The sequence below is a fragment of the Rhinolophus sinicus genome, linkage group LG12 (genome assembly GCF_036562045.2).
Source record: "Rhinolophus sinicus isolate RSC01 linkage group LG12, ASM3656204v1, whole genome shotgun sequence".
Taxonomy (NCBI): Eukaryota; Metazoa; Chordata; class Mammalia; order Chiroptera; family Rhinolophidae; genus Rhinolophus; species Rhinolophus sinicus.
Genome location: NC_133761.1, coordinates 12,308,361 through 12,326,494, shown reverse-complemented (window position 1 = coordinate 12,326,494; position 18,134 = coordinate 12,308,361). Strand labels below are relative to the sequence as shown.

Genomic DNA, 18,134 nt, shown 5'->3' with positions numbered 1-18,134 from the left:
TAGATTCCAAAATGAACCTGAATGATTTTATCAGTATGGATCCTGAGGTAGGGTGGGGAGCTGTCTACTCGCTATCTGAATTTGTACATCGGTTTGGCAGTCAAAACTACTGAACTGGACATCTGGGTGTAGAACTATGGAGAAGTTCTAGGACATGAACAGTGGGATGGTAAACGTAATGGTACATTTGGCTTGGAATTGTGTTTTCCTCTTTTTAATTCAATTCAGTTGAAACATGAATGAACAAAAAATAACTAAAAACTTTTTTTTTTTTTTTTTGATATGTCAGGTTGAAACTTGATGTAGTGTACATTTGCTAAGATAGTCCCATGGCTCATTTGTTAATACATGTGGTGACTTACGCCAGTAATTGCTTTTGTTGTCATAGATGTGTGTGAACTTTGTTTCTGTTCTGGATGTTTCATTTCTCTCCAGCTACACCGGAAGCTCCAGGAGGGCAGGGCTGTGGCTCGTTGCTCAGTGAATCACTAATACCCATTAAAGGTGCCCATAAAATGTTTACTAGTGATTGTGTTGCTGCTTGAAGAGGGCTGATATTGTGAGCTGAATCAGCAATAAGTATTAGTCTTTTTGAACTATTATGTTGTTAAAAAAGATTACAGCCCTTCCAGGTTTGAGTATTGTTTGGTCTGTTTATATAGGTTTTTTATAAATAAAATTCACTTAAAATTAATTTTGTTTTAAGATTTTGCGTCATTCTTGATGACCTGAGATACCCAAGAGTATCTCAGTTGTAGATGGGAACCATTGCTTTAAAATAGATGTATCGACCTTCGTTTTTGATGATATTTTGGAAATTTGTCTTTAATCATATAATTCTAAGTAAATAAAAGTTTGTCGTTAAACCGGCATATAGTACTAGCTATCATTTATGTTTTCATGATTCTACTGTAAAAATTAGTAATTTCTTACAGTAAAGATGTCTAAGCTTATGATCCCAGATGAGTTTTCTGCTTATTAAGAAACTTTCATTTAACATAAATCTTCTGCCCTGCACTATGGAGGGACAACTGAAAGCATTTACTCAAGAATCAAGCAATCTAAGGAAATATCACGTATCTATTTGGGTTAGCTGACCAGGAAGATTCTGGGAGAAAGTGAATGAACTTTTGATAAGATGAATACAAGTACAACCTCTTAAGTTATTTTATAATTTAGTGCTAAATTTAGACCTCATACTTTGGCATTTTCAGTGACTCTCAGACGGTGATTTTAAAAGGATGTGGCTAAAATGAAGAAGATACATTTTGGCAGACTGCACCACGGAAATACTTTGTCCTGGACAAAACGTTTCAGAGGGACCGAAGGATTGCAATCTGATTTACAAATTGCATTTTTGGAGGTTTGTTTTGGCTAATTTATGAGCAGGTTTCTAATCTGGTATTCAAAATTATGTCTGGTGCAGACAGATCAGACAATGTGTATGTTTAAGTTTGAACTCCCCAGCCACCTTGCCTTGAAATTGAAACCCCCACTACTTCTTACCAGGATAAGGGAGCAAAGTTGATCATTTTAAGCCTGTTAAAATATCCAGTGGCCACAGTCCTGACTTGTTAGAAGCAACAGAGGACATTTGTTGTTTTTCTACTTGGCACTCGTACAGCACCCTTTGGGGAACCCTTCGATCTTTGCACGTTCCATATAGTCCTGGTGTCCAAAAGTAAAGGCATAGAGCCTGAGCTGGGCCAGGCTTGGACCCCACCCCGGACAAGTCTAGGAATGATCTGTCACAGTGTTCTCTGGATTTACTGTATTGAGGTCAGAGAGAGAAACTCTCTCTCCACCAGGCTTGCTAAGCGAGAGGCCCAGAACTTTGCAGCTACTGTGGGCATCTTGCTGCCACAAGAGAACAGCCTGACTGCAGAATGCAGCCCAGCCGAGCGGCAGCCCCAAGGCCATTTCTGAGCACCCAGATCTATCTGTGTTTCAAGCCAGCCCAACGTTTGAACTTTCCAGTTACATAAACCAGTGGATTCCTTTTTTTCTTCATCTTGCGTAAGTTGGAGCACTGTCAGTTTTACCTGAAAGGTGAATTTCCTTACAAGATTTTTCTCCCATGTTGTTCATTTTATCAGTCTTGAAAACTGTTTCTTTTGTCTTTCCGTGCTTAATTTTTCTCTACGGTCACATTTGCTTCTCTTTATGCTTAACATGTAAGAGAACTGCATAAATACTGATAAATAGTGTCTCTTTAGAAAGAGGAACTTTCAAGAATAGCAGGGGACTAAGATAGAATTTGTAAGTTGACTATGAAAATAAGGGAGGGAAAAAAAAAGAGAAAAAAATGTATCTCTGAGAATCTGACAGACAGTGGAGAGGTGGAGAGGGAAGCAGATCCAATAATGTGAAGTGGTTCGCAGGTCAGTAAGACTGACTATTCCTGATCGATCCGTGGCTTTTAAGAAAGATCATGTCTTTCAGAAGAGGCGTTGGTTAGCCGTGGACATAAAGACAAACTCTTTTGTGTATGTGGTTTTTCTCAGTTTAATTTTTAATTAATTATTTAAAAAGTAGATAGTACAGGCACATTGTACTACTTCAAAATATGTAAAAGGGTGTATAGTGAAAAGTAAACTTCCGTCCACTCTGTCCTTCAATTTTTTGACTTCCCTACCCAGAAACTAACTTCTGATTTCAGTTTCCTTTATGTTCTTATAGGAGTTTTCTATGCCCATGTAAGCATATAGATATTATGGATTAAATTCTGTTTTTTTTTTTCCCCTCCCCACAACATTCTAAACATACTGTTGTGCATTTTACTTTTTCGAGCTAATATATTTGGATATTTTTCTAATCAGTGCATGTTGAACTTCCTCATTCTTCTTAAAGGTTACATGTATTCTGTGGTATGCATGGTTGAAAATTTAAGTCCTTTATAAGTTGTTTTTAGTCTTTTGGTGTGACAGAAAATGCTTCAAGGAATATTTTTGTCCCCATGTCTTTTTAACAATGACCCAGATAAATTTTGAAAGTGTAGGCTGCTGGGTGTCCAACCGAATCCGTTGTCCCATTTTTTTTTTTTTTTTCCCTAGAGAAGGGGATAACAAATATTTTCTATCAAGGGCTGAATAGTAAATATTTTAGGCTTTGCAGGCCATAAGGTCTGTCATAACTGCTCAGCTTTGCCTCTGTGGCAGATAAAACAGCCATAGACAATGTATAAATGAATGGGTGTGACTGTGCTACAGTCATACTTTGTTCACAAAACCAGGGGGCTCGAGGATTTGACTCTTGGGCTATAATTTGCTGTCCCTTGTTCTGGAGTAATAGAGTTTTCCCTGGTCTGTGGCTGCTGTGCCAGGGATGACACGTCCCAGACTCCTTTGCAGATGGGTGTGGCCATGTGGCCAGGTTCTCACTACTGGATTGTAAGGGGAGAGATGTGGCCACTTACAAGACTGACTGATGAAACATTGCCTGCCTTCTCTTTCATACATTTCCCCCCTTTCCTACTGGATGGAATGGTGATAACTAGAATGACCTCAGAAGTTAATCCATTGAAGATAGGAGAGCCACCACCAGCCTGGATACCTGAATGACCCTGTGGAGCCACGTTGTATGCCTGCCTGAAAAGTATAGCGTGGAACTGTTCATTAAGAGACAATGTGTATTTTTTTAAGTCACACAATTACTGGTGAGCCTTGATTCGGCAGTTTAGCCCTCTCTAAATAATACAGTGCTCATTCAAGCACTTATAATAGGAGCCCAGCGTGGCTCTGTAGGAACCTTGGAAGGAGCTGGTCTTGGGCATAGAAGGAGAACAGTGGAGACTGATGGTCTGACAGAGGTTGAAATTTTGGTGGTTGGCTCAGAGCCATGAAGCTGATGCATGATAAAGTCTGTAGGCTGTGGCTCTGATTCTCAATGAGTCCCCATTTCATGAGGACTTTGAAATAGAAAATGACCTTGCATAGAATTCACAAACTAGTGGGGGCTTGAATACATCTGATAATGTTCAGAAATTCTGGGTGGAGAATACTTATTTAAATAGCTGGACTTGGTGTTGGTGAATGTGTGCTCAAATCATCAAGAGTTAGGATTACTATACACGTGACAAGTTTGCATTCACCAGTGTTTGGAAGCCTGGGACATACCAGATGCACACTATTCAGGGAAGAGGAAGTCTTGGTCATTTGCCTTGAATAAATTTTGGAGAACACAGTTTGAAGTTATAGGGGGAAAGCCATCCCTCTCTACTTTCCTTTATCCATCCATCCATCCATCCATCCATCCATCCATCCATCTATCCATCCATCTATTCACCCACCCACCCATCCGCTCAGCATCTATTACCTGCCTACCATTTGCAGTTAGGCCCTGATGAACAAGACAACTGTCCTAAGAGAAGTCAGATACAAAGCGCTCAGGTTCAAGGGACAGAGTTGCCACCTCATTTTCATTCGTAAGTAAAGCAGGGGGCCAGACACTGTTCCTGCCCTGATGATCGGCAATGAGGAAGTGAAAGCTCCTGTGTGCACAGAGCTCACATCTTGGTGGAGAAGACAGAAAATGAACATATACCATGTGTGGAAAGATGGCTGCTATTTACTGAGTTGGGGACCCTTGTGGATAAAGCACTTTGGGAGAGAAAGATTAGGAGTTTTATTCTGGACCTGACACATTTGAGAAGTCAGATGTCTAAAAGGAGATGTCAAATAGGAGTTGCATAAAGGAGACTGGGATTCAGGAGAGGTTCAGGCTGGGGGTATAAAATTGAGAGACATCCGTTAATGGTATTTAAAGGCACAGGACTCGGTGAGATCACTGAGAATAAGTGTAGATGGAGAAGAGATCGGGACCCAGCCCTGCGAGCTTTTACTTTTAGACATCAGGAGATGAGGCACCAGAAGGGGACGGGATGGTCAGGGAGGGAGGAGGAGAAACAAGGAAAGCCCAGAGGAGGAAGACTCTCCAGAGTGAGATGGCGCTAATCACTTGAGCACTGAGGACTGAAATGACCATTGGCTTTGGCAGTGTCTTCAGAGCAATTTCACTAGAGAGATGAGAATGAAGGCCTATTTGAAATGGGTACCAAGAAACAGTGGTACGGTGAAGGGAGCAGAAATGGGGCTATACTGCAGGAGGACATGTGCCTGGCCCTCATTCAATTCTTCCTTTGTGATGAGCAAGTTACCCATTTCTCCTCCCAAGGAGACCGCTAGTGACATCAAAGACCTGCCCTCCATGTCCACTCCTCTCTCACGCAGTTCAAACCCTGCTCAGTTCTTGCTCTGGGTGGTACTCCCTTAACTACCCTGTTTCCTCGAAAATAAGACCTAGCCAGACCATCAGCTCTAATGCGTCTTTTGGAGCAAAGATTAATATAAGACCCAAACTTATTTTACTATAATATAAGACTGGTTTTATCTAACGTAAGATCGGGTCTTATATTAATTTTTGCTCCAAAAGACGCATTAGAGCTGATGGTCCGGCTAGGTCTTATTTTCGGGGAAACATGCTAGATCCATCCTTTGGTTCAAACAGTTCTTCAGCATCGACATGGAGGAAAGACAGCTGGGTAGCCTGCAGAGGTATTTCATCCTGTTCATGAAGAAGCCTTAGGCACCACCCCAGTAGACTCCCTGCTTTTTCTCTTGTCCCCTACCCACCTTGCAATGTTTTTGCCACAAAGCAGCCAGAGTGATCTTTTAAAAACATAAATCAGTTCATCACTCCTCTGCTTTAAACCAGTAACAGCAGCCACAGCAAACAACAGCCACTTTACAGTGACTTCAACATGTCCTTCCAGCCATGCGTGGCCTGGAGTGTGGCCGCCTCTGACGCCGGCTCCACCGTCCCTGTCTGATTCGACCTTTCTTTCCTGTGTCTTCTCATGATTGACATCTCCCCAACATTCAGCTCTCAGGTCCAAGTCGTCTAATCCGTCCCTGATCAATTACTGAAAGCCGATCACCCCAGTGCATGGCAGGTGACCTCACGATGTTTTTTCCTTCATAGCCGTTATCACTACCTGACATTATCTTGTGTATTTATGTGTTTAAAAGCCTGTTTTCTGTCTCTTTTCACCTTTGTTCTCTAATGTTAGTGCGTCGGACAGTGTGTGACACAGTGTAGGCACTCCACACATATCCCTTGAATAGTTAATGACGGAACAGTTCCTATCAACAAAGGAGTCTGAAAGACGTGGTCCCCCCTGCACTGGATCTCTGGATAATGCCAGAATAAAACTGCTGAATTGTTGCTCTTTGAATTCCTCCCTTTGACTGGATTCTGTTCCTTTTTTAGGTTATATGGTCCTTTTTCAAATAGGTTTCTTTTGCAGTCTTTCAAGCGTCAACTCCAAGCCGTACTCGTTCACCTTTCGGTTTGGAAAGCACGTGACTTCTGCAGATATGGTGGCAAAGGTTATCATGAGTGTGCGAATGTCACTCTCATACTCTCAGTGGGCACCTCACTCCAGCCTCCTGTCTTAAACGTGTGGAAATCTTGTCCTGTGTCTGATCGTGACATTGGGGCTCACGGTACATTTTCCCCCTTTCCTCCAAGCTGACCACAGCTTAGCACTGGACAGTAAACTGGCTCTTCCAGTGTCTCAGTCTGAGGAGAACGTGGCGTTGCCCATGAGCTACAACAGGCATCTGTCAGGGCCAGGCTTTTAATAACACTCATTTGTTATCAAGGGAGCAGTTGTAGCAGAATTTCACTTAGAGGCAATAGATAATCTTTCCTGAGGTTTCCATGGGGACCTGGAGTTTTAGAGCAATTTCTGGGAAGAACATTGGAAAGAAATTGAGGAGCAAAATGTTAATATAGTCATACACTGTTCTAGCACACACCATCTCTAGAATCATGAGTGATGGATGAGTCACTTCCCCTTCAAGGCGCACAGGGTGCTGAGCTGTGTATGACCTCCTTGGGGCCAGGTGTTACCTAGTCCCTGCACTCAGAATACAGGAAAAACCAGGTTGGAGTCCTTAGTCCTCATTACAGATGTGCTTTTGTTAGTCACTTGCTGTGTGGCCTTGGAGAAGTCACTTAACCTCTCTGGGCCTTGGTTGTCTTAAGAGTTATTTTGAGAGAGAGATTGTGTGTGTGTGTGTGTGTGTGTGTGTGTGTGTATGAGAGAGAGAGAGAGAGAGAGAGAGAGAGAGAGAATGTTTCATACTCTAAACTATAAAGTTTTAAATAGCTAACACTGTGCCTAATTATGTTTATTAACCATTTAATCCTCAAAACAACACTATAAAATAGATACTATTATTCTTCCCATATTATAGATGGGAAAACCAAGACACAGTAAATTAAAGTCATTTACCCAAAGCCACATAGCTAATGAGGCAAGATTTGAATCCAAGTAATCCCACTCTAGGACCAGCTGCCATCATTCATTTTACCCAGCTCTCAGTACCCCCCCACATTCTGGAATCAAATTCCAGTCACTAGAAAGGTGTTCTCTATTGTGGGGTGGAAGTGGGGCTTCCAGCTTTTCTATGATGGGTTGGGCAAAGTGTCTTTCAAAGCTATTCATCAAAATAACCTACCCTGTAGTTACTGCAAAGAATGTTTATCATTGAATTTGAAACTTTGTGAGCTTAAGAGTTATTGGACAGTTTGTTAAAAACAAACAAAAAAACATGCTCAGACCCCTCCCTGAGAGCTGCTGATTCAGTAAGCACACCAGTTGGGCTTCAGTTGCACATGATAACAGAAGTTCCTCGATCTGGGTACTCGAAGCCAGAAGGGATTTGGTTCAAAGTCGCAGAGAAGGGAAGCAAACATTTGGAGAGGGGGTCATGAGTCTAGCAGCCAGAGATGCCTCACGTTACTCCCTTGGTGCCTGGACCCATGAATTTGGGCAGCACCATCACTGGCTCAGAGCATACACTGCATCCTGAAGGACATAATCCCAACGTCACCAGGTAGTGTGTCCAAGCTGGTGCCTTGCTTCCGCCTTCAAGGGGCCATTCATTCTACCATGGGTTACGGGAGCATGGTAAGACCAGAGAGTCTTGGGGGAAGCAGCACATGGATAGCTTCTTTTCTGTACATGGATTTGTGATCAGAGGCAATGTTGAGTGTGGGTAAGTTACTGTAACTCACTGTATTTAGTTACCCGAGTCTCCAGGGCCAAATTCCACAGGCTGCGACATTCCATTTCAGTTTCCTATAAGCCGACGGTGGTTACAGTTCTGGATAAACACTTCCGTTTATAATCATCCTGCTTGTTCCTGATGCTTTTGAATGTTGAGTGAACTTACCGATGGCCGGGATTTTTATTTCAAAACTTGGAACCCAAGATGCACATCTTAAATATCTAAGGCATTAGGCATTTTAAAGTAAACAACGTTACAAAAAAGTATTGCGGAACTTGATTCAATAATTACCTCATTACAGGAAATAATAATTGTGGTCAGTTCCAAGCAGTATCAATCCTTATAAGAATTAAACCAGAATAAAAGTATGTATTTGGACTCTTGACCAAGCAGTGAAGGAGAAGCCAGGAGTTGTGTTATATGATTATCTCAGGGTAAAAAAAAAAAAAAGTTTATTTTTTTAAATGTCATTTAAAAGAGATTCCTTTTGCTGTCCCACCCTCGTAGCTCTGTCAGTTAAGTGACTGCCACCTATTGAACTTCGAGGTTTCTTGGCAACTTATAAAAACAAACAAACCAATTTGGTTCAATCTCTATGGAGGGCAATCCAGGTATTTATTTGAAAATGACCTATGAGCATACCCTTTGACTTTGTAATTCCCCTTCTAGGAATTTATCTTTCAGATACATGTAAGATGATGAGGGTTTGTCAGTGTAGCATTGTGGATAACTTCAAAAGATTGCAAACAGCTTAGGTAGGGGCTCACCCACTGGAGATTGATGAAATGAATTATGATACAGCCGGAGAAGAAAATTATGAAGCTGTGAAAATAAATGAGGAAGGTTATGTTTCTTAAGCAGAGTGGTGGCGTTTTTATTCTTTTGTACTTAAGCTTATGTTATATTCTTTTGCATGTATTAAATCAGTAAAATCAAGTTGGAAAAGCAAGTGAAAAAGTGTATATTAAAAGAGAAACAATATATGTGTCTTTGCTTGTGTTTGTACAGACTATCTAAAAGAATATCCAATGCCCCAAAGAAACTGGTCATATTTGTTGCCTCTGGAGAGGAGAATGGTTGGCTGGGGTCGAGAAATGTCATTGTATATAACCTTTTGTGTTTTTAAGAGTTGTGAGCCCTGTGGATATAGTATTACTGTAAGTAATAGATTCAAACACTTAAAAAAGTGAAGACGTCACACGTTTCCTCACACGTTTACCCACACGGCTCTGTTTTCTCCCCCCCAAACAAACACAGCTTTTAACAGGTACAGCTTCAGAAGCTGTGTAGTTATGGCAGCATTGAGCAACAGCGGGAAAAGCCAGGATGTGTGATGCATACGGACAGAACCTGAAGGTGACGTTCACATGACAGGAGACTGAGGAATGAGGAACAAAATGCCCCACGTTGTTTTTCTATTCTGTTGCTCTTAGCCTTTTGTTCAACAGTTCTAACCTGTGAGTTGGCTGCTGGGAGTTACAGGCAAGATCTTTCAACAGCTGAGGAGCTTGTGTGCTGATGAGGGCTGTGTGTCTGTGCCCTATAGGGCCTTGAGCTGCAATCTGGGGACAGAAAGGCTCAGGAAGCCCATGAACTCATGCAAAGAGAGAAAAACCTTCTTAGTAGATATCTCTCGATTTCTTTTAGGAATCTGAAAATAACACCTTCCGGGAAACCATAATGATAGCTCACATTTACTGGGCATTCCTTTTTGTACCAGACACTGCTCAAAGCTACTTGTGTATAAAATCATTAATCCTCACACCAGCCCGATGAAGTAGGGATTGTTGTTATCCCTATGTTTCAGGTGAGGAAACACCCACGGGCAACCTGCCCAAAGGAGCACAGTTAATACATTTGAACCTGGGTCTGACTCCAGAATTACTACCTCATGAAATGAAGATCCAGACACACAGGAATACATCCAAAGGCAAAATCCGGGCATTACTACTCATGCTGGTCTCAGGATTGAGGGACAGGGTGGAATACAAAAATGAGAACCTAGGGAAGTACTGGGGTGGCCTGTCTTTTGTATATGGGGTACCTTTACTCCTGGAGAGCCTTGAACCACCAGAGGAGATTTAGGGCTTAATCTCATAGGAAAAGGGGCTGTGGTGGGAAGCTCTTAAGCAGGGGAGGGAGGTGGGAGAACTAGCGTTTTGCGGTGTCCATTGACTGTGGTTGGCAGGTTGGGGTTGGCAGAGGGGGGAGGCTACTAGAAGGAGGAGACCTGCATGTAAATGGGTGGGGGTCAGGCCTGGGGAGGCCGCTGTGGAAATGGGAGGGAAAATGGATCCGGCAGGTTTTGTTTTGAGGGTTTGTTAGGGTTCATAGAAGTTGAAGGTTGAAAGGGAAGCAAAGAGAGAATCACATGCTTCACATGCTCTGTGGTCCAGGGATGGGTTGAGGAGGAACTTCGTCCTCGTATAGTCGGGTCAGGTGCATTTAATGCTCTGCCAGTTTCTCTGCTCAGGGCTTTCATAGTCTCGCATGCCCGCGAAACAGAAGGTATAGCAGATGTTGTCAACCCCTCCCCCCCGCCATGGTCACACACATACAGTACCCCAGGCTCCGTTGCGAGGTCTGCTTTGGGCCTCTCGACATGGGGTGAGAGAGAGACTTGCCTTGGAGGAGACTATTAGAGTGTCAAAAGCAGAAGACCCAGAAGAGACACAATGGTGAGCAGAAAAATTGGTGGAGAACTCAAAGTCCATTTTCTTGGAAATCACTCATGAGGAAAGATATACCTAGTGAAATAGTCCTGAAATCTTAGTGCATGTAGCCCGGAAAGGGAGTTTCTTTTTCTTATTTACTTTTTGTTTTTAATATGTGATTAGTAGTCTTAGCTTTGTAGGCAAAATTGGCTGGATTCTCACCAAAGAGTAAACTGCAAATCAGATACGCTGTGACAATTTTCGAATTGTGCTCTACAAGCCATAGGACTTCTAAGGAACTTTCTTAGAAGCCTCCTCAAGAAGAGGTTAATAGATCTTAATAATTGATTAACACTTACTGAGCTCTGATTAGACCATGGGCCAACCCCTATGCTACGTCTTGGTCTGCACGATCTCACTGAGTCCGCCCAGTTACGCTGTGATACAGGAGCTACTGCTTCACACAGAGCAAGCTAAGGCTCAAAGGTCACCCAGCTAGGTAGTAACTGGACAAAGTGGGATTCAGCCCTTGAGCTGTTTGACTCTGGAGCCCATGCCCTTCAGAGGCAAGGCTGTAGCTACTCTCCTCCCCGCCCCTTGGCCATCCATGCCATCCGGACCTCAGATTTTGACATCATGGAGAGCCCACAGGGGACAGGAAGTACACTGTTGGCTGGGGCCTGGGAAAGAGTACATTAAAACATGGCACACTGATGGCCTTCTTTAAAAGTCTTGGGGTCTTGCATTCCCACGGTACAGGGGAGTTTTATAATGTGTTCTGCTGATGGCTTTCTGCTCTCTTGTTACACAAGGGGGAGCATTCCACACAGGAACGGGAGTGAGGTCGCTGCAGGGAGGGAGTACGGCTTTCTGCAAGGAAGAGCTTGCTCTCTCTCTCTTACTCTTTCCCTTCTATCTCATTCTCTCTCTCTCTCTCTCTCTCTCTCTCTCTCTCTCTCTCTCATAATTATTTGCAGAGCCATTTGAAAGTAGGTTGCAGACATCACCTATACATACTTCAGCAGAATTTCTTAAGAACATTTTTCTGTCTAATCACAGTTTCATTATCATGTCCAAGAAATTCAACATTGATGCAACAATATTATCTTAATACGTAGTCTATATTCACATTTCTCCAAATATGGCCAAGATGTCCTTTATTGCCTTTTTTCAGTCCTGAATCAATTTTGTGTTTTTAAGTTGCTCTGTGCATGTATTATGATAGCAATTATGAAGGCAGCAAAGAGGAGACCACAGCTCACAAACACTGCAGTTTCACAAGATGCATCGCAGGTAAAAGTGATTAAGGATCAGTAATATCCTAGGGTCCCGCTGGATGCATTCCTGCGGGAGGTGGACCTCTAATTCCTGGTCCACATTAGAATTAGAATTAGACCCTCTCATTCCTGAAGTGGGCATGCCTATTGGTGTTTCTCGAGCAGGGGGAAGCCCACTTGGTGGGCCCATGGGTGGTCTCATACCAGGTGGAGGAGCCATAATGCCTGGAGGTGGGGGTGCTTGGCACACAGGTGTACGGGGAGTCTCCTGACCTGTTGGGATGGTCCCCCCACCCCTTGGAGCAGGAGCCTGGGGAATTGGAACACCAGCTGGTACCCGTCTGCCAGCAGCCAGGCCAACCCCAGGGCCTCCTGCAGCTCCAGCAAGTCGTATGAGAGCAGTGCCAGTATCTCTGGGAGGTGGCCCCTCCACAGTGATGGAGACCCAGTTCTCCCCGAGCAGTAACATCAGGCGCACAACCTGCTCTGGCTGCTTCTCGTTCTTTGGCTCCATCTTCCCGAACTCATCACAGTCACAGAGGATCAAGTTCACAGGCTGGTCGAAAGCCTTCAAGGTGCCGGTGAAGACTCGGCCGTCGTACAGGATCCACCTCATTCTGTAGTGAAAGTGCTGCAGCATCTTGCTGCTCTTTCCCGCAGTCATGGTGGTCACAAATCCAATATCTACAGTACCATTTGGGAACCCGAGGACCTCAGGGAAGGCTACCGATAAAGGTATGACGCAGGTTCTGCGACAGAGAGTGCCACCTGGGGCAGAAGCTTCAATCAGCAGGTGGGAACCTGATTTTTCACTTGGAGTCAGCTCTCCGAAATGTTCTAAGACTGCTCTAACCACCTCAGGGGTGTCTCGGCTAAGAACACCTGCCTCAGTTCTGCCTGGAAATCGCCCACAGGAGCTTGCTGCTGCCGCTGCTGAGATCGCCTCTGGGAGAGCTGATGCCCTTGGTTGCTGTCTTCCCATGTTTCACTTGGTCTTCCCCCTCTGGTAGGTGCTGTTCTATAGTCCGTCTCAAGTGTAAGCAGTCCCTGGCCTGCTGCATCGTGCTGCTGGCCGTTCCTCAGCACAAAACGTCAGGCGTCTCCGGCCGCGGGGCCAACATTTTTGTGTCAGATCCTTGTCATTTTTCTGGACTATTTTGCTGCAAAATGTTCATAATTTTTACTGGCTATTTACTACTCCGTGAAGCTGATTTGCCATGATTTATTAATACATTTCTCTTTGGTTCCTATTATAAATAGAATGTGGTGCTAAGTGGAGCTTTCTTCCCCTCAATTTTGACTCAGGAACCAATTCAATAGATACCAGATTCCAAAGTGAGAGCGAGACTGACCATCATATATAGAATTCACCAAGTGTCACAGTGAGTCAGGTTCCCAGGAAAAGAGTTTGTGATGGAGATTTGTGTACAGGAGGTTTTGGGGAGTGTTTGGGGATCAACACCTGTGGAAGAATAAAGGAAGTGGGACTGGGCAGAGGGAATAGTTGAACTTCAAGGCAGTCACCACAAAGGCCCCTGCCAACCCTCCTCTAGGTCCGGAGCTGAGATGGTCCTGCAGAGTTGTCCCTTATTGAGGCAAGGAGGCCAGGGCTTTATACCTCTATATGGACCAGTCATGGAAGCAGGTTGCTCCAGGCGAGGGGATGTTACCTTAGGGGAGGTAGCTCTCTCTTCACCTTAGGGCACTTTTCAGAGAGACTCAGAGTGGGAGTGTGGGTCTCCATCCTCAGGGGAGATGTGGGCAGAGGCCACAGCATCAACTACACCAGGGAGTCTCATGAACCTGTTGTGAAGTCGTGGACTCCGGCAGCCATACTGAATACACAAACGGGGAGGAGGGGGAGGGCAGAGCGATGCCCCTGGAGAGAGCATTGCATGTGTGACGCCTCCCTCACTTCTCAGGGGAAAGGCTGGGGTGCTACCTCCTTCTCTGAAGGTGTATGAAGGGGCCTACCTTAGGACCACCTATCAAACTTGAAAAATAGTTTCTACAGTTGGTGGCAAAGAACTGGCTAGAGTGGCCTGTGACAGCAGGACACAGTGGGGTTTAGTTCTGCCCTCCCCGGGTTTGTTGGGGCAAATGATGAGAATGTGGGCTCCCTGAGAAAGAGAGAACTGGGTGACAGACACTTAAAAAAGAATCTTAGAAAAAAATTATTTAAGACTCACAAGAAGTTGCAAAAATAAAACAGAGTTCCCATGAACCCTTCACCCAGCTTTCCCCAATAACGTCTTAAAACTGTAGCACGTTTGTAAAACTAGTGAATTGACATTGGTACAATACTATGAATTAAACTACAGACTTCACTTGGTTTTCATGAATTTTTATATGTACCCGTGTGTGTGTGTGTGTATCACCATGAAATTTTATCACATAAAATAGATTTGTGGGTTTGTGTAATTACCACCACAGTCAGGATACATCATTGCTCCATTACTACAAAGAACCCACCTCCCTCCATCTACAGCTTTGCAGTCAGACCCTCCAGCCAACCCTATCCCTTGGCAACCACTGATCCGTTCTCCATCACTATCATTTTATCATTCCAAGAATATTCCATAATGGAATTATGCAGCATGTAACCTTTGGAGATTGGCTCTTTTCATTCAGTGTAACATCCTTGAGTCCCAGGTGGTTGCGTGTGTCAACAGTTCATTCTTTTTCATATCTCAGCAGTATTCAATTGTATACCCGGACTTAGTTTGTGTATCCCTTCCCTGTGGGAGTCATGTAAGTCCTGCCCTGAGAGGATCCTCTGGAGGGTGAGGGGAGCTCAAGGAAGCCTGAATGGAGAGCACTGTCAGGGAAGAGGAGCAGAGTGGTAGTGGCTGCGGGGATGAAATACGTCTCCCTTGTCCTGAGAATTAAAACTAGAGAGGTCCCCCAAGATGGGACTCTCCAAAGAGTCCATGAAAAGTGCCACAAGCAAGAGGTAATTTTATACGTCGGCAAAGCCCAGTGAGCATGAAGTCAGCTTCCAACAGTCGCAGTCTCAAGCCAGTTACAGTATTTCCAGACAACCACTTATGTCTCCACCTTCCGTCCGTTTTGACATGGAATCCCAAAGGGCAGCCAGTGAGTGGGGGAGGAAATGTGAAGGCGAGGAAACTGACTGCATCGAAATCCCCTTTTTACTCCCTTTCTACTCACCTCTCACTGAGGTGCTGGCTCTAGCTGAGAAGGGGCAGAAATCTGTGGAATGAAAACTGAATTGTTAATTAATATAATAAACTGACACATTCAATTACTCTATCAAGACCATGTTTGTGACTTGATGTGACCCTCAGATTGTCATTATCTGAAAATGACCCGAGCAGGCAGGGTACTGCAATAGTTGTCACTAGAGTCAAGGACAAGCTCCTTTCTTCTTCCTACTGCCCCCCACCCCCATCCCACCACAATGAATACATTTTAAAAGGATGGTGGGAAAAGAACAGTAAAGTGTGTTTTGATTATGTCCACACAGCAGTTCCATAAATAAATTGGAAATAAACCTCTATACATAAGCCCTTTGTTTCTTTTATAGTATAATTTCCTTAGAGTAAATTCCTAGGAATGGGGTTGATAGGTCAAAGGGCATGGATATTTTTGTGGTTCTCAAAAAATATATTGCCAAATTGCTTTTCTAAGAGTTTGTACCAATTTACATTCCCACCAGCTACAGTATGGAAGTTTTATCACATATTAATGGTACAGGATAATATAAGATTGTTAATGTAATGGGATTAAATGTGCTAGTTGAGGTTTGGAATAATTTTTAAAGTGCTTTTATTATATGACAATTCCTGTATTAGGTGTTTTAGCAATCTCTTTAAACTTGGCATTAGTATCTTGAGTATAGATTCTTGCTAAGGGTCTGATTTTATATAATAAATTAATTACTGGCTGTTCATATCCAGCTTCCAGAAGGTTTCCTGGAGCACTTAGAAGATCAACTCCTGTAGGATTTGTGGGCAAGGAGGAAAGGGAGAGGTCATGGCCAGAGGATCAGTGAATATGAGAGACAGGTTCGAGGGCTATTAGTGAGAGGCACTAAATGAAACAAGGAACCAGGAGTAAGGAGACGGCCGTGAGGTTGGAAGATGAGGTGGGAAAGGGCTTCAGGAGACAAAGATTCTGGCCCAGGCCTCAAACAGGGCAGTGGGACAGGAAATATGCTCCACCTCCCCAAATATCAATGAATTCAAAATGTATTTATTGTAAAAAACACAAAATTGACTATCTTAACCATTGTTAAGTGTGCAGTTCAGTAGTGCTAAGTATTCACATTGATGTGAAACACCTCCAGAACTTTTTCATCCTGCAAAATGGAAATTCTTTACCCTTTGAAGAACAACATCCCCCATCACCTTCCCCCAGCCCCCGTAGCCATCATTTTACTTACTGTTTCTATGAGTTTGATTACACTAGATATCTCAATATAAGTGCAATATTTGTCTTTTTGTGGCTGGCTTATTTCACTTAGCATAATGTCCTCGAAGTTCATCCATGCATGACATTGACAGGAGTTCCTTCCTTCTTAAAGCTGAATAAATAGTATGTACAGACCCCATTTTGTTTATCCATTCATCTGTTGATGGACATTTGGGTTGCTGCCACCTCTTGGCCATTGTGAGTAGTGCAGCTATTAACATGAGTGTGCAAATACCTTAGAGACTCTGGTTTCAATTCTTTTGGATATATACCCAGTAGGATTGCTGGATTCCATGGTAGTTCTATTTTTAACTTTTTTAGGAAACTCCATACTGTTTTTCACAGTGATTGTAGCATTTTACAATCCCACCAATAGCGCACAAGGGTTCCAGTTTCCCCACATCCTTACCAACACATTCTTTTCTGTTTTTTTTCCTTCCATATTAGCTATCCTAATAGGTATGAGGTGATATCTCATCGTGGTTTTGACTTTCATCTCCCTGATGATTAATGATATTGAATATCTTTTCATATGCTTGTTGGCCATGTGTATATCTTTGAAGAAATGTCTATTCAACTCCTTTGCTCATTTTTAAATCAGGTTATTTTATTTTTTGTTGTTGAGTTGTAGGAGTTCTTTATATATTCTGGATAAGAGCTCCTTATCAGATATATAATTTGCAAATATTTTCTTCTATTCTTTAGTTGCCTTTTCACACTGTTGATTGTAGTTTTTGATGCACAGAATGTTAAAGTTTGAGGTAATCCCCTTTGTCTATTGTTGCTTTTGTTACCTGTGCTTTTGGTGTCATATTGAAGAAATCATTGCCAAATCCAATGTCATAAAGCTTCTCCCCTGTGTTTTCTCCTAGGAGTTTTATAGTTTTCGGTCTTCAATCCATTTTGAGTTACTTTCTTTCTTTCTTTTTTTTTTTTTTTTAAGATTTTATTGGGGAAGGGGAACAGGACTTTATTGGGGAACAGTGTGTACTTCCAGGCCTTTTTTCCAAGTGAAGTTGTTGTCCTTTCAATCTTAGTTGTGGAGGGTGCTGTTCAGCTTCAAGTTGTTATCCTTTCAGTCTTAGTTGTGGAGGGCACAGCTCAGCTCCAGGTCCAGTTGCCGTTGCTAGTTGCAGGGGGCGCAGCCCACCATCCCTTGTGGGATTCGAGGAATTGAACAGGCAACCTTCTGGTTGAGAGCCCACTGGCCCATGTGGGAATTGAACTGGCAGCCTTCAGAGTTAGGAGCATGGAGCTCTAACCGCCTGAGAAACCGGGCCGGCCCTTGAGTTAATTTTTGTGTATAATTTTGTATGTGGTGTAAGATAAGTTTCTTCTTTTGCCTGTGGAAATCCAGTTTTCCCAACACCATTTGCTGAAGAGATGACTACTCTTTCCCTATTGAGTGGTATTGGCAACCTTGTCAAAGCTTATCAAATGTTGTGATTATTTTTTATTGGTGAAAAAATAATAACAAAGTCTCAGAATTCTTCTTTTTTAAGGTCGATTCGGGGTCTATCATGACCTTTTGAATGAAGTGGAGAGGTCAAAATAAAAATACAAAAATGTAAATAAAACTTTGAGACTATTGGATGGGGACCTTATCACACCTTTTCATAAGGTGTCATCAATACCAAGGGAGAATCAGTTAATTGACAAACTAATTCACCAAGCGAGTGATTATTGCGTGCCTA

At 43.1% G+C, this 18,134-nt stretch overlaps 2 protein-coding genes and 1 pseudogene across 9 annotated transcripts in view; 1 reads left to right on the top strand and 2 right to left on the bottom strand.

Moving 5' to 3' along the window:
- Window positions 1-18,134, top strand: part of NTAQ1 (N-terminal glutamine amidase 1) — a 213,786-nt gene that overhangs the window by 13,749 nt on the left and 181,903 nt on the right. Inside the window, exons 6-7 of one of the 8 annotated variants that reach the window (XR_012490735.1) lie at window positions 1,215-1,363; window positions 3,497-9,056. The exons of 4 other annotated variants lie outside the window; for them this stretch is intronic. Coding sequence is in view for 3 of the 4 variants with exons in the window: in XM_019719712.2 (XP_019575271.2) it covers window positions 4-113 (110 nt within the window). In the remaining variant the exon portion in view is untranslated. 3 more of the 8 variants (XM_019719894.2, XM_019719845.2, XM_019719712.2) reach the window with 3 other exon arrangements.
- On the bottom strand, window positions 11,720-12,820 carry LOC141567818 (small nuclear ribonucleoprotein-associated protein B-like). The gene has a single exon (XM_074316359.1). The coding sequence runs from the start codon at window positions 12,668-12,670 to the stop codon at window positions 12,005-12,007; it is 666 nt and encodes a 221-aa protein (XP_074172460.1). The 5' UTR covers window positions 12,671-12,820; the 3' UTR covers window positions 11,720-12,004.
- Window positions 12,844-13,609, bottom strand: LOC141567902 (SNRPN upstream reading frame protein pseudogene; annotated as a pseudogene).

What these genes read in the sequence shown, in the direction of transcription:
- LOC141567818 (XM_074316359.1), bottom strand. Translation starts at nt 12,670, where the DNA reads ATGACTGCGGGAAAGAGCAGCAAGATGCTGCAGCACTTTCACTACAGA.